The sequence below is a fragment of the Myotis myotis genome, unplaced genomic scaffold (genome assembly GCF_014108235.1).
Source record: "Myotis myotis isolate mMyoMyo1 unplaced genomic scaffold, mMyoMyo1.p scaffold_m19_p_6, whole genome shotgun sequence".
In the NCBI taxonomy this organism is placed as follows: Eukaryota; Metazoa; Chordata; class Mammalia; order Chiroptera; family Vespertilionidae; genus Myotis; species Myotis myotis.
In genome coordinates this window covers 5,757,480-5,773,281 of record NW_023416368.1, presented here as the reverse complement: position 1 = coordinate 5,773,281, position 15,802 = coordinate 5,757,480, and the positions used below count along the sequence as shown (strand labels likewise).

The 15,802-nt window shown below is 46.1% G+C and overlaps 1 protein-coding gene across 8 annotated transcripts in view; it reads right to left on the bottom strand.

Moving 5' to 3' along the window:
* Positions 1-2,070: 2,070 nt before the first annotated feature.
* Positions 2,071-15,802, bottom strand: part of FBXW11 (F-box and WD repeat domain containing 11) — a 105,549-nt gene continuing 91,817 nt past the window's right edge. For 7 of the 8 annotated variants that reach the window (XM_036313272.1, XM_036313273.1, XM_036313275.1 and 4 more), the window contains 6 exons: positions 15,362-15,611; positions 12,166-12,284; positions 10,263-10,373; positions 9,362-9,440; positions 8,171-8,356; positions 2,150-4,526 (listed from right to left, as the gene is read on the bottom strand). In XM_036313272.1, the coding sequence (XP_036169165.1) occupies positions 8,195-8,356; positions 9,362-9,440; positions 10,263-10,373; positions 12,166-12,284; positions 15,362-15,611 (721 nt within the window). In that variant the 3' untranslated portion in view covers positions 2,150-4,526; positions 8,171-8,194. Of the gene's footprint in view, positions 4,527-8,170; positions 8,357-9,361; positions 9,441-10,262; positions 10,374-12,165; positions 12,285-15,361; positions 15,612-15,802 lie in introns of all 8 variants that reach the window. The other variant, XM_036313276.1, reaches the window with a different exon arrangement.

Here is a 15,802-nt window from a genome sequence, read left to right as displayed (position 1 = left end):
ACTGCTGAAATGCTGAGACCGCGTTAGTTCAGAGATGGCAAACCGGTGCCCAGCGACTCATTTTTCTAAATCCCAGCTTTTCTAAAAGGGGTGTCCACCTCGTGTGGACTTCCGCCTTTTCTTGAAAACGCAGACCTGCCTGGGCCTGCATGCCTGCAGGGCAGCGGATGACCCCGAGCAGGGGCCTGAGCCCTCCAGGACTGACCTAGTGAAACGGGGAAGCTTCAGACTCGGGACTGCTAAGACCCAAAGGGGGTTATTGCCCACAGCTGATTAGTAACCGGAGTATCAGCCAGACGGCCCAACTTCCTTTCTCCTTAGTAACGGGAAAACAAATAGGCCGACACGGCTCTCTGATTATACATCCAAGTTCTGCACAACCTCTCGGAACCTCCATTATGATGGGATGCATTCAGAGCTGTGAATTCCTTGCAGTTAACACCTCCTGTATCGAGGAAGATCACTAGTATGTACTGAACCCCCACTATGTGAGGGTAGGAGCCCACTGGGGAGATGCAGGCCCAGCCCCACCCGAGAGTCCTCCCGCCCAGCAGCGTGTGGAACATGGGCCCAAATCAAGTTCTGAGCATGAAGGCCTACACCTACACACACACCTACACACCTACACACACACACACCTACACACACACACCTACACACACACACACACACCTACACACACCTACACACACCTACACACACACACACACCTACACACACACCCCTACCCCCACCCACACACCTACACACACCTACACACCTACACACCTACACACACACACCTACACACACACCTACACACACACACCCCTACACACACCCCTACACACACACACACCTACACACACACACACACACACACACACACACACCTACACACACACACACCCCTACACCCACACCTACACACACCCCTACACACACAACCTACACACACACAACCTACACACACACACACACCCCTACACACACACATACACACACACACCTACACGCACACACACACACCCCTACACAAACCCCCACCCACACACCTACACACACACACACACCTACACACACACACTCTTCCATACAGGGTAACATTCGGTGCAGGATATGCCATCAACTAGTTAACAATAACTGAGGACTGAGCGTCAAGGGCAAAAAAGAGAATCCCTTTTTATCCATCTTGTTATGGTTTAGACTAGTAAATTGGTTGGTTTTCTTAACCATATGCATGTTACATATTTTTTAACATTTTTACAAAAACATGGGTGGGCCCCTGGCCAGGTAGCTCAGTTGGTTAGAGCATTGTCCCGATACACCACGGTTATGGGTTCAATCCCCAGTCAGGGCACATACAAGAAGCAATGAATGAATGCATAAATAATTGGAACAAATCAAGTTTCTCTTTCACTCTCCCCTTCCTCTATCTCTAAATCAATTTTAAAAACTTAAAAAAAAAATGGGTGGGGGGCAATACTGTATAGAAATACTCTAATTTCATCCCCAAAGTCCACAGTACCAATTCAGTTGACTAATGGGGGGAACCTAGTTACCCGGAGAGCTCTTGCTACTTCTCAGGACTTTCTGAGCAGAACCTGCAGGCACTGGCGGTATTCTTTCTGACTTAGAACTCGAACCGCGATGTGTGAATCTGCCAACGTGAAAATCACACGACTGCACGTCTGATGCTGCTGCTGTAAGTGTCCTTCTCACACCTCCACCCCCTTCTTCGGGAACCAGACATCCACCCACAGGGAGGCCCTGGGCACGCGGCAGGGGCCACCTCTCCACTGTTCAGTACGTTGGGAAGCAGCACTGTGGGAAGCAGACAGCTGGGGAGCAGTCGGAACCAGCCCCAGCTCCTGAGGTTCCCATTAGCTCTCAGCACAGCCCCCAAGGCACGGGCTGGTGTGATGTCATCCACGTTCTCAGGCCAAAAGCAATTTGCTTTCAATCTCATTTTACAGAGCAGATGATTCTTTAAATCTGCAAACTTTAATTGTATGTCACTGAGTTACTAATATAGCACATGACAGGTTTGCTTTTTGTGTTTTTCTTGAAAAATTTCTTAACAGAACATCAGAGCATTGCAACACTTTATTAAGAGTATTGGCTTTGAATTAGTAGCTGAAGTAACAGTTGCATGAAGCCAGGTTAGATGTACTGCATAATACTCATACTTGATTTATTGACATTACTTAGCAATTTATTGGACAAAGGTCAACTTTTTGTTTTTTATTAAGCACATTCCACAGTACAAAGCTGTCATGAATAATATCTGTACAATTTAACAGTTTCAATAGCTGTCCAGACACAAATTTATTTCAAACAGATAATTGGCAAACATAATTAATTACAAGTTAGAATTAGACTAAACCAGTGCTTTCAAACATTAATATAGCAGTAATTTACAGTTGCTCAATTATGGGTTAGCAAAATAAAGTCCAGAGTATGGCTGGGAATTATGACTATACTCCCAGAGAGTCAGGATTCCTTGGCTGCCAAAGTCCCTGCTATAATTTGGTAGGCACAATTCAAAGGTCGTGTGCATGTTCAAAGGCCATGATCTCCCAAGGAACAAGAACTTTATATTAAACATGCAAAAACAACAGAAAGTCCATTCGTTCACAACTGCCTCCTCCCCACCCGCCCCCGCCCCCGCCCCGGCTCTCCCAGCCTGTCCGCTAGGAGCGCTGTAAGATGAAGAGCGGTAAAAGTTACATCACTTTCACAACCTCTGTCAAGCTTACAACATCTACCTTATGAATGGAGGCAATTTTTTTACACTTTGAGGCTCAATTTCTCAAGAACAGAAATTTAGTAATGTGGGAGGGACGGATGTATTAAAAAAAGGAAAAGCCAAGCCAACCCGATAAACAAATCACACACGCGTTGATCCCCACACCGTCCCCACCGAAGACACCGCGCCCAGGGACCTCCTGTCGGAGCAGTGTGCTTCCACGGGAAGAGGTTTCATCGCCAGGAGGTTCTATTGGTCCTTCAAATGTTATTGACGTTCCTTGATCTTTGGACACAATGGCGAGGGGCAAATCAAAACCTAGTCTGGAGCAAGGGGAGGGGCGACAGCTGGGCGCCCCAGTCCTTCCCTCGCAGTCAGCATGATCGAGCCATTCGCAGTCGGCTGCCGAGCACACGCGAGAGCCTGTGAACCTGCCGGGGCCACAGCAGCCAACGCCCCCGGAGGCGACGGGTGGGCCTGGTGAGTCTGAGGCTTTGCACCAGGTAGGAGTACCTTCCGCTGGACAGGCCTCGGCACCAGCCTGACCTGGTGCGCGGACGCCAGCTCACACGCGGGGCCTGCCACGTCCCCATGAGCCAGATGCACGATTTCCGGGGCCCGTCAGTAGGGCCTTCCCGTTCTTCCCTGCCCAGGGTTACTAGCGCACAGAATCCTGGTTTTTGACAGTGAAGTCAAATGAATACCATGGGAAGGGACCACTAGTACTCAGGAGTTCTTATGAGGAAAAGAACAAAAAAATTCTCAGGTACCTCTCTATTGTATATACTACACCACAAAGAAAACATTCTGTGTTAAACTTTAGAAATTACATTTTAAAACAAGATTCCCATTAAAAACACCACACACACACACACACACACACACACACACACACACGACAATGACAAAATAAAAACACCGTATGAATACTGCAGGAGGGTCTAGGGAATCCACAGTAACCCTGGCATCGGTTTCTTGAGCCCAGCCCATGGCTACGTGGGAACACACTCTGTATTAGTGTCTCAGGCACAGGGCCGACTCCAGCAACCTTGAGGTTAAACTGTTATGTACATCATATCTACATGCGGGTACAGTATTTAAATTAGGAGGCAAGCACATGTGTAAAGGTGTTCCTCTACCGAGTATCAGGCGCGGGTTGGGTACAAAGAACAGTTAATAAAAGAAAAGAGCTATATTACCTGTCGGGAGATAATATAACCGGCTTACAGTTCTTTAAATTAAGAGAAATGATACCGAAAGGAAGTAGAATCCAAAAAATATTACTAAAACAATCCAGAGAAATTTTTCCATTGTCCAACATATTCCTAATACAAGTCAGAATTCAGAATGATGTGGACAGTCAAAAGGAAACTTCTGCAAAGGAAAGCCCTGGTCATTCTGGGTAGGTGTTTGGCACCCAAAATCTCACCAAAGAATGCTGTTTCTTAGTAGCAGACCAAAGTGCAAAGCAATATAAATTAGAGGTCAAGTCTTCTCTGACGATTTACTTCTGGAAAACAGACCGGATGTTCCTTTTATCTGACCAATTTACATTTGAAGCATGAGATCTGTTCACTGCTGGGGGAGGAAATGGGCTTCGGTCCTACTTGAAGTCGGTGAAGCTAAGGTACCCTTCTCAGAGCGGAGGCCGGAACCGGAGGTGAGAAATGTCGGTACTTGTTGGCTGCTTTGCATCTACCCAGCGTCTCTAGAACCAATTCCAGCTTCATAACTCAGCTGCGAAGAACTCCTTAGGCATGTGGTAGCCATGTAGCCAGTAGTTCAAAAATAGGAAACCCTGGAAAGAAAACAAACGCAAGCAAGTGTGGATGGGGACACTGGTTAATGCAGCACAGCCCATCCACAGACACACACTGGTCCACACGCAACACATGACTGGTTTTCAAATAAGCAACAAGCTGCAGCGGTTGTGAGTGTGCTACATGCCAGGGATCACACTCACTCATGCCCACGCCTCGTCGGACCACGAAGGCTCCGTTCACGCAGTAGTCACTAAGGGAGTGGGGGCTCACAGGGACGCCTGACCCTACAGCCCATCCTCTTTCAGTGCTCCTGCTAAAAATGATGCCTATCACAAATACGCTAATGTCAGATTTACATTTAGCATCATCTTTTATGGCATCCAGAACCTACAAGGGCCTGTCACCGCCCTCCTGAAGGCACTATCTGTCCCTGGGAAACAAAATATGCAAAGCTAGTAAATAAGGCAAGGGTTCTAAGTAGAATGCTAATCATCAGAAACCACTTCTCTGTGAAATAAATCATTAATAAAAGGACAACAGTGTAGAGAAAAAGACTACTAAATGGTTCTTATTGTTTGACCATGATTTTGAGTCAAGTACACATTTCAATCATAACCTTTACATTCATCCATGTATATAAATGATATACGCACCCACCCACACCCCCCAGAGCAGAACATTCATGAAACAAGGCTTATCATTAGTGTGTACAATGCAGGCTGGCATTTCCTATTCAAAATTTCGTCAAAGTCAAATTCCATTAAAATGATTTCACAATCACTACTGCGTCACAACCTTTCCAAACACTGCACTAAACTATTGGTTAGAAGATCTAAAAGTCTCCTTTAGGTCTAAAATTCTATTGGGGAGGAGGGAGAGAGAGGAGAGAGAGAGAGAGAGAGAGAGAGAGAGAGAGAGAGAGACATGTACATGGAGAGAAGGAGGGGGGGGGAGAGGATGTTAGAGTTAGTGTGGTTTCTTTAGCTTGTCTGCTTTTTTAAAGGGAACTTTCCTAAAATGTTGTCAATTTTCATAAAGATCAAGAATTCAAATAAGTTTTCTCAATGAATTCAAGATTCATTTGCCACTCTCTCCCCACAAAGGATAATTCGGAGTCCCTGCATTCATTTTATAGGAACGCCCAGAGATGAGCAGGTCCTCACAGGCTGCTGGGGGAGTAGAAACAACTGGACTCCTCTGGAGGGCAACACGACTGTACGTACCCGAAGTCTATAAATGCCACACCTTCTAATCCAGACACTCTAGACATTTCTAAAATTACATTCAAAGGTAATAAAGGGATGGGCAAAGATTAAGCCCCCCCCCCAAAAAAAAATCAGTAATGTGCTTTATTTTATAATGGCGAAAAGCTAAAAGGGGGGGGTGGGGAACAGGACATATCCAGATAATCAAATATTATTTTGCCATTATGAATGATATAATTCAGGCATGCAATAACTTCACAACAAAGAGAAAAAGAGCATTTACAAACATGTGCAGTATGTACACAGAGGAGTTAACAATGGTGAACCATGAGTAGGGTTTTATTTTCATCTTTTGGTTTACCTGTTTTTTAATTTCTTAAATGATCTTATATTGTCTTGTTATAAGAAAAACGAGAGCTATTGCCTCTTTAGCTCTTACGAGTTAGTGATTTTTAAAAATGACTCGGCAAATAAATCTATTGCTAGCTTTCCTGACATAGAAACACTCTTACCTAATGTTTTAGGGGTGAGTATTTTACTGCAAGGTTAAATCATCATTAGGGTAGTGTTTCTTATTATGCATAAATCTTACAGTATCACATGGTAATAATTTTTTTCATGTTACAATAAGTGAAAAGAATTTGGAAAAGAGCAATAAAAACCATGAAGTTGACTGCCAAGGTTGTCAAAAGTAATTCACTTTGAAGAGACAAACACATTTGAGGTTTCGTTGCTTGTGCTGCTCAGAAAGCAGATAAGATTTTTCCATTGACTTATAATTGTGGAGCATAACAAGGCAGCTGCTTAGTCCCTAAAAGGGCTGGGAGGAGGGCCTGGAAGCAGTGCCACCAGTTTCCGTCAGCCTCGGCCAATGAGAGGCCAGCACTGCTGATCATTATTCATCCCTCAACCAAAGGAATCTGGTTCAGGACCCTTTTACGTGAGATGTAAAAGTTGTCCAACTTATGAATGTTTACTATGTTCTACATCAATTAAATATGCCAGGTGGGGGTGAAGGGTAGGAGACGACATACTAGGGATGTCTTGAATTTTATCATGTGCCTCTTTAAACACATATCCAAGATATAACACAGGTGCCCTGAGGCTATTCTGTGACACCCCCACTCGCCTGAGTCTATCCACCGCAGAAGCTCAGCTACAGCTACTGCTGACCAGGTTCTATTTCACGTGGGAAAACCAGCAGAGGCTGGCTGCCGGAAAGCGGTGCTGGAGGGGAATGCACAGCCGACAGAAGGAAAAATTAAGAACGGAGTAAGTCTAACAACATGTGCAAGACTTCCACAGAAAACAAACTGCAAAACACTGCTTAAGGAAACCGAAGAAGACCTAAATAACAGAGCTATACCGTGTACGGGTTGGAAGACTCAATAAAGTGTTAAGATGAAAATTATCCCCCAAAATGATCTTTAGAGTCAATGCAGTCCTAATCATAACCCCAGCAGCCATTTTCATAGGATTTGACAATCCAATTCAAAATTGAATGTGAAACCCTAAAGGACCTAGAATAGTTAAAACAGTGGGGTTTTTTTTAAGTTGGAAGATGTATTACATAATGTGGTATTGGCAAAAGGAGAGCCACACAGCCACACAAGAGAATAGAGTCCAGAAACAGGAGTACAGGTCAGTGGTCACCTGATTTTGGGACCCAGGTGCCAAAGCAATTCAGTGGGAAGAGGAACGTCTTTACTCAGATAGCGCGGGGACAGCTAGCTAACTGCGTAAAAACAAGAACCACCATCTCACCTCACACCACACACCAATGGTAACTAACTGGGACAGAGACCTACATGTAAAAGCTAAATATAAAACTACACTGGTCCAAAAACAGTCACTAGCTACATGTAACTATTTAAATATGAGTTTAAATAAAGTACAATTAAACATAATTAAAAATCCAATTAAAATATAATTTAAAATTCCGTTCCCAAGTCGTCCGGGCTACATGTGGAGAGCTGTGGCTAGTGAGAGAGCAGGCCAGCGGGGCCAAGTCTGGGGTAAGGTCAGGACACGGGGAACTATCTGGGGTCACAGGAATGTCTCTATCTTGACTGTGGAGGCAGCTGCAGAAATGCACACATTTGTAAAAACGTGTCAAACAGTACAGTCTGCTTTACAGAAATCACCCCTCAGCAAACTTGATTAAAAACCCACGAGAGGCCGAGCAGAGGTGGAAGGGCCGGGCGAGGGACGTGCACACCCGGGCACCCGTCTGGGTGAGGGACGCAGATGTCGTGGCTGGCGGTGCCAGTTTGGACAGTTTGTTCCGACTGCTTACTGAGTTTTGTCTTCGTTTGCTGAAGCGACTACCTGCACTCACTGGCATTTCACCTTGGTTCCTGTCACTGAGAAAGGAGCCAAGCCACACAATTCTCTCCCCTCCCCCCAACCTCACCCCCCACCCCCCCCACCCCACGGTTATTCCAATCAGCAGCATTACCTGGAGGAGCACTCACCTGAAACGGGTAAAGTGCAGACTGTTATCTGGAGATGTAAGTGTATGTTCTGGAGGGAGAACGGGTCTCATTCTGGGCACTGGGAGGCACATTTAAGAAATCCCAAATCAAAATAGTGTCATCGTGAGAGCTGCTGATGATCTGAAATTCATCAAACTGTAGCCGAAACACACGTCCAGAATGTTCCTGTGAAAGAGAACACTGGATGAGGAAGGTGAGGCCTTCCCGTCCCTCAGAACCCCAGCAGGGACGGCACAGGTGGGAAGGCAGCTCCGTATCCAGGCTCCTAACAGGTCCCCCGAGCCCACGAAGTGCTGTCCTCGCCCTCACACCCTCACTGCTTCCCCTTCTCGGCCTTTCCTTTAACCAGACTCTGTATCCCAGGTCCCCGCCCATTAGTACATCAGTGATCGTGCACAGCGGGCCTTAGAAGGTCAGGAAGGTGAGCGATAATGTGCAATGCCCGTTCTTGAACATGGTGCAAACTAGGACCAGGAGAGTGGTGTGAACGGGACCGGGACTACTCCAACCACAGCCAACGTCAGAGTTGATGGTGAAATAGGAGAAGCATTCCCATGAAAACCAAGATGAGAATGGCCCTACTACAGTTCTGCATGCTCCAGTCAGTGCCCGAAGGGAAGATACAAAAATCAAAGGGGGAACTATTGAAAATAGGGAAAATATCAGTATTTTCAAGCAACTCTCTCTCAAAAAATACAACAAAGGTGAGCAGACTATGAGAAATAATGTGCTTGGAAAAACTGCAAAGATAAGATTAACATATAAAAATAAAGTGCTCCTGTATGTCAAAGCAATAATCCATAGAATGTAGACTGAGGGGAATTCCATCCTAACAGTACAAAAATGTGCTGTCTGAAAAGGGTAACATAACCAAGGACCCACATGCACACCCCCCACACCTCAGGTAGGAACCAGATTTTGCTCTGCGAGGAGATCAGTCCACCCATAAAGGAGGAACCTGCTTCACAGCGCAGGCCGTAGGAAAGCTCCTTAGGGGAGGGCTCGCTGCAATGGGAATGTCAATGTCAAACTCTCTGATGTGGGCCAGACCAATGAACAGAAGGGTGCCTTTCTCTGAAGACACAGCTTCCTGGTGCTACCCAGGCGGCTCTGTGCAGGCGGCCGGCCCCCAGCTCAGGGAACCACTTCCCACGTCGGCAGGTCACCTACCACCAAGGTGCGCAAACACAGCGTGCTTGCTGGGGCTCGCGGGTCGAGAGCAGCTTGCAAGTCCCAAACTTTAATTTTCCTGGAAAGGACAATGAGATTGCGATGAGTGGAAAAGCGAACATTTTAAATACCGTCAAGCGTTTCCTCGACAGCGGAGTGCCTTTGAATTGCCCATTGGGAACGTTAATGGGGAGCATGCTTATGTCCTTACAAGTTATTCAAACCACCACACGGTCCCAGACTTGCGGGAATGGCACAGAAGTATTTTTAAGGGCGACAAGAAACTACTTCCAGTTATCTCAATTCAGCCCCTGACTTGATCCTCTATGTCAGCAAAGGCATTAACCAGGGCCCTCTGGGCTGAGTGGGTGCTGCGGATGGAGCTGGGGCTGTGACATTCCAAGGATGCCTTTCTGCCAACGAGGCAAATGCTCCCAGTTAATAACAGGAGCGTAAACAGACCACCTGACCCACTTGTGAAGTATATAGCAGGTCATCTTGAAAGGTTAACAGTTGCCATTTGCTCATTTAAAAAGTCGTGAAGCTTTTAAAAGAGGATCTGTTCAATTCACCAAAAGGGCAAAAGAAATGTACCCCCGAACTGGGGGGAGGAGAGGGGACCCCACGCCTGGTGTAAGGGCTAAGAACGGAATTCCTGCACAACCTAAGCTACTCCTGGTTTACAATAATGGTGACAGGCATGCGTGTAGGAGCCTCGGAGCTCTGCCGCTGTGGGATCTGGGGCCTGAGTGGCCTCACTTGACCAAGTGGTGTAATAACAACTGCCACCCTACATACACAGAACCTGCCCCGCCCAGGACCTGCACACACAGCTGCGTGAGGGGCAGCCCTTTCCCCCCTGCCGCAGGCACAGCAGAGCACTGCAATGTGAAATACCCACCCGTCATAGGCTCCGCTGACAATCCTCTTGTTGTCGAACCGGATGCACCGCACCAGCTCTTCGTGTCCCTCGAGGACTCTTAAGCAGGCGCCACATTCAATGTCCCATAGCCTTGAAGGAAAAGAGCTCCGTGAAACCCTCGCACGTGACCGCACCGCCCGCACGGTCTTCGTATCTGTCCACATATGACTTCCCTCCTCTGGAATTCTTATTTCTATCTCACTCCCAGCCCACGCTACACATTAATGTGCACTTAGGCCATTGGTGTGTTTTTAAGCACTAACTTGGGAGGAAGCCTTACTTTTCATTATATTTCCTTTTACACAGTTTGAAACTTTTAAAATCACATGCGTATGTTACTAAACAAATAAGAGAATTCCACCACAGGCACTCCCAGCCCGGAGTCCACGAGGCCCAGGGAGGCGAGCACCAGCACGGTGGTCCCCGTCTCCCGACGAGCTCAGGGACCCCGTCTCGGGATGTACTGCATACTGGGGCTGCCCAGATTCAAGGGCAAAGTGGGAGACTCATGAGCTACATGCAGTGCCTTGGAAATACAAACCCAGTATATAAATATACAGTTAGCCTTTTTTCTGTATATAAATCAGATAACAGCTCTGGAAATAAAATTTGTTTCTATGATCATTGATTTTTCTGCATTATTTGCAAAAAGAAATCACAGCAATGGAACACACACAAAACAAAGGTAGCAAATAAATTCCGTAATGAACTTCTAGTGAACATTTCACCACAGCCACCCTCAGCCAATCTCTCCATCAGTGTCAGTGACGGTGGCTTCTTGAACCTACTGTGAGCACTGCCACCAAGTCCAAAGTGGTTCCCTCCTGGGAACTGCAGTGCAATACACATGCTATTTTGTAAAACCTGAGATTCCAATGAGGACGCTAAGGATTGTTTATTGCTGAAATGCTACTAGAAAGCACCATTAATACAACAGGACCAAGATTCAAGTACTAAAATGACTTTTGTGACATCTTAAAGCTTAAAAGAAGACTTAGAGCAGCCCTGGCCCGTGTGGCTCAGCTGCTTGGGCTTTGTCCGATGCACTAAAAGGTGGCCAGGTTGGTTCCTGGTCAGGGCACAGGCCCGGGTTGCAGGCTCAATCCCCAGTAGGGCGCACGCAGGAGACATGTTCTGCTCTCACACTGATGTGTCTCTCTGTCTCTCTCTGTCTCTCTCCCCCCCCCAACCCCAACCTTTCCCTTCCTCTTTCTGTAAAAATCAATTTTTTAAAAATCTTTAAAAAAAAAAAACTGATAGCAGTTAGAGCCCCGCCCTTTTTCCCTCCCCTCCTTCCCTTTCTCAAATAATCGAGCCCAACCTTTATTTTGCCCAAACATTAGATAATTTCACACACATATTGCTATAGCATAAACTGGGGCAGGGGGAAATGACTTGGGATACTTAAATAGATATTTAAGACAAGCTCTAATAAGATATAAAGGATGGTCAGACTTATTAGAAAGCAAAGACACTGAGTGTTGGGAAGAAAAAAGGAAATGAATAGATGACCAAACAGGAGTGGATGATTCTGTATCGCCGTCCTGGGAGAGCCAGGAAGTACGCCCACGAGTGGGGAGGGAGGCAGTCGCTGAGGCAGGGCAAGCGGGGCAGGCTGGCGGCCCACGCTCTGTCTGAGTGTCCTGGTGTTAGGTGATCTCGTGGAGCTAAGGTCACAAAGCCCTGTGCAGCGGGGGAATCTTGGGAGAAGACAGTTGACCCACGTCAGTGAGAGAGCCAAACAGATGAATAAAAAGTTAAAGTTTTCTTATCTGAAGCATCCCAAAGCCTCTGCGTCTTTGGAGCTTTCGGAGTGGGAGATGAGTCAACACTATGGCAGAAGCCACCCCGCCCGCCCTGTTGGCACCGAGCTTCTACCCACCTGATGGTGTTATCTGATGATCCACTAACAACCAGCCGGTCCCTGTACTGGAGACAGGCAATGCCTCGCTTGTGCCCATTCAGAGTACGAACAAATTCACAGGTACTCGTACTCCAGACCTGTAACAAATTAGCAACAGAATGAGTACAGAAAAGTCCCCGCACAATATACCTTTCTCAGAAAGTCAGGGCTCCAGGAAGGATCAAACTACTTGACTATGAGACAGCGCTGGGGGGGGGGGGGGCAGATTAGACAGAATCAAGCTTTCTTGGCTGCTGAGTGATAAAACTGGAATGAAATACAAAGGGAGGCGGTGAGGTCTCCAAGCCTTGGGATCTTCACAAAGAGACCATCTCCTGGAGGGTTCAGACACTCAGCTGCCCAGAGGGAAGAGCCCGGGCCAGATTTTATGGTTTACACCAGCTGACATGTCAAACCCAATGTAACAGATCTGAACAAGCTCCACCTTTCACACCCTCCTCTTCTCAGCATAGTTTCTTGAACAGCTCTATTTGTTTCCACACATCACTCCTAATATTATGAATGTGGAATGAATAATCCCCCTTTTGTGAAACCATCTGCAAGACTTAGATGTTCATAGCCACACATTACCAGCCAAATAAGGAGACACAAAGCGAGCACAGTGCCTGAATTATTTTACCAGCTGCACTTGTAGTTGAATGGGTTAACTAGATATCCATGTGCAAAGAATGAAGTTGAATCCCTACCTCACACTATATATAAAAATTTAATTCAAAATGGATCAAAGACCAAAATGTAAGGACTCAAACTATAAAGCTCTTAGAAGAAAACACAGGAGTAAATCTCTGTGACACTGGATTAGGCAATGGTTTCTTAGATGTAACAACACAAGCAACAAAAGGAAAATATTGATAAAATGTACTTCATCAAAATTAAAATAGTTCTATGTTTCAAAAACAACTATCAAGAAAGTAAAACCCCCTGACCGGTTTTGGCTCAGTGGATAGAGCGCCGGCCTGCGGACTGAAGGGTCCCGGGTTCGATGCCGGTCAAGGGCATGTACCTTGGTTGCAGGCACATCCCCAAGAGGGGGTGTGCAGGATGCAGCTGATCAATGTTTCTCTCTCATGGATGTGTGTATCTCTCTATCCCTCTCCCTTCCTCTCTGTAAAAAATCAATAAAATATATTAAAAAAAGAAAGAAAGTAAAACCATTAAAAAAAGGAAAGTGAAAACACAACCCACAAGATTAAATAAAATATTTGCAAATATTTATCTAAGGACCTTATTATCAGAGCATATAAAGAACTACTGCAACTAAACAATAGAAAGACAAATAATCCAATTTGTTAAATGAACAAAAGATTTAAATAGATGTTTCTCCAAAGACACAAAAATGGCCCCAACAAGCACATGAAAAGATGCTCAACCTCATTAGGCATTAGGGAAATGGAAAACAAAATTAATAGAGATACCACCACACACCTACTAGGACAGTGGTTCTCAACCTTCTGGCCCTTTAAATACAGTTCCTCATGTTGTGACCCAACCATAAAATTATTTTCGTTGCTACTTCATAACTGTAATGTTGCTACTGTTATGAATCATAATGTAAATATCTGATATGCAGGATGGTCTTAGGGGACCCCTGTGAAAGGGTCGTTTGACCGCCAAAGGGGTCACGACCCACAGGTTGAGAGCTGCTGCACTAGGATAACTGTAATAAAAAGACAGACAATACCAAGTGTTGACCCGATATGGAGAATTCCTCCAGGCTGCTATTATTCAAGCGCTGATTAAGGCCCAGGCCCTCTTGACTTCCAGGCACTGGTCTTGTACCAATGGTGTGGCTGAGCAGTGAGTGAATTACCTCGTACAAATCCTAGCTGTTCACACAATCTAACGTATGATGTGACCTAGGCTGTGATCTGTGGGGTGACACATACTAGAATGCTGTTTAGTGCAGGTCATAAAAAGGGGGTTTTTTGTTTGGTTGGTTTTTAGCCAATTTCAAATATTCATATATTGCTGGTGAGATTGTAAACTGGTATAGCCATTTTGGAAAACCGTTCGGCAAAACTTAAACACAGAGTTATCATCCCAAGAGAATTGAAAATATATGTCTGCACAAATGTTTATGGCAGCATTATTCATAATAGATAATGTTTAAACAACAAAATGCCCATCTACTGATGAATGGATAAACAAAATGTGGCACATCCATCCAATGAAATTTTATTCAGTCGTCAGAAGAAATGAAATACTGTTACATGTACAATGTCTATGGGTGGACCTTGATAGCAATACACTAAGTGAAAGAAGCCAGACACAAAAGGCCCCATATTGTATGATTCCATTTGTAAGAAATGCCCAGACAGCAAATCCATGGACGGAAAGTAGACTCGAGGCGGCCAGGGACGAGGGAAGGAAAGAGGGGTTGACCGCTAATGGGTCTGAGCTCTTTTGGAGGCGACTGAAATGTCCCGGAACTAGTTATGGTTACACAACACTGTAAATATACTGAAGGCCACTGAACTGTGTGCTTTAAAATTATGAATCCCACGGTATGTGAATTATTTTAATAAAATTGTTATAAAAACCTAAGAAAGCTAGATTTTTTAAAAATTAAATGGATATCGATCCTGTGGGTCACCCTAGACTACAGCAGCTGCTTGTCACATGTCTGCCGCCCGCATGCCGAGCTTTCTGAAGACAGGGACATGTGCTGTTCCCATCACATCTCCAGCAGCCGGCCCAGGTCTGCGGCATGACAGGCTTGGCTCTCACAATCAGGTGACTGAATCCAATCTCAGCTCTGCCGCTAGCCAGCTGCGTGGTCTCCGGTGTAGTTCTTCACTCACTGAGCCACATCCGTACAATGGAGGCGATACCTCCTCAACAGTGTGCCAGGAGGGCGACACGAGGTGGTGACGTACAAGCTCCGAGCACATGGGACATGTTCAATAGGTTAGTTCTTGTCCCCTTATAAAGGCCACCGGCAGAGTCACTTCATGAAATAGAGGACTGCTCTCTTTCCTGGTCCCATGACCCTTTCCTCCTCCCGTCCTATAACTAAAGGAGCATGGAGAATGGGGTGGCTTCAGGGGCTGCGAAGCGCAATGGAGGAGAATAAAGATCTTGAGAAGCACCAGCTGGGGTAGCCACTCCTGCTCTCCCTCCATTCTAAGAGACAGAAGGAAGCGGATACACTTACTTTGATGGTTCTGTCACCAGAGGCAGACACGATGTACTTATCATCAAAGTCCACTACATTGACAGCAGCGCGGTGGCCAACCAGGACACGGCGCAAAGTGATGTCGGTGGCAGAAGCCATGTCCCACACCGCGATGGAGCGGTCCTTGGAGCAGGTCACCATCAGTCCGTTGCTGAAGCGTAAGTGCAGGACAGCCTCATTGTGGTGGATCAGCGTGTTCAGAACCTCGCCCGTGTTCACATCCCAGACTCTAGACGAGAACAGAAAGCACAGTGCTTACCGACGGAGACAACCGGGAGAGCGCGTGCACCCGCGCTCTGGGCCCATTCCTGTAGCAGGCTGGGAGTGTGGACTCGACTTGTATTTGGTGACTGGGACCTGACACCTAAGTACCAGCTAAAAGGAGCAATTTCTCTGTTTGCTGAGAAGTGTTTCAGGAGA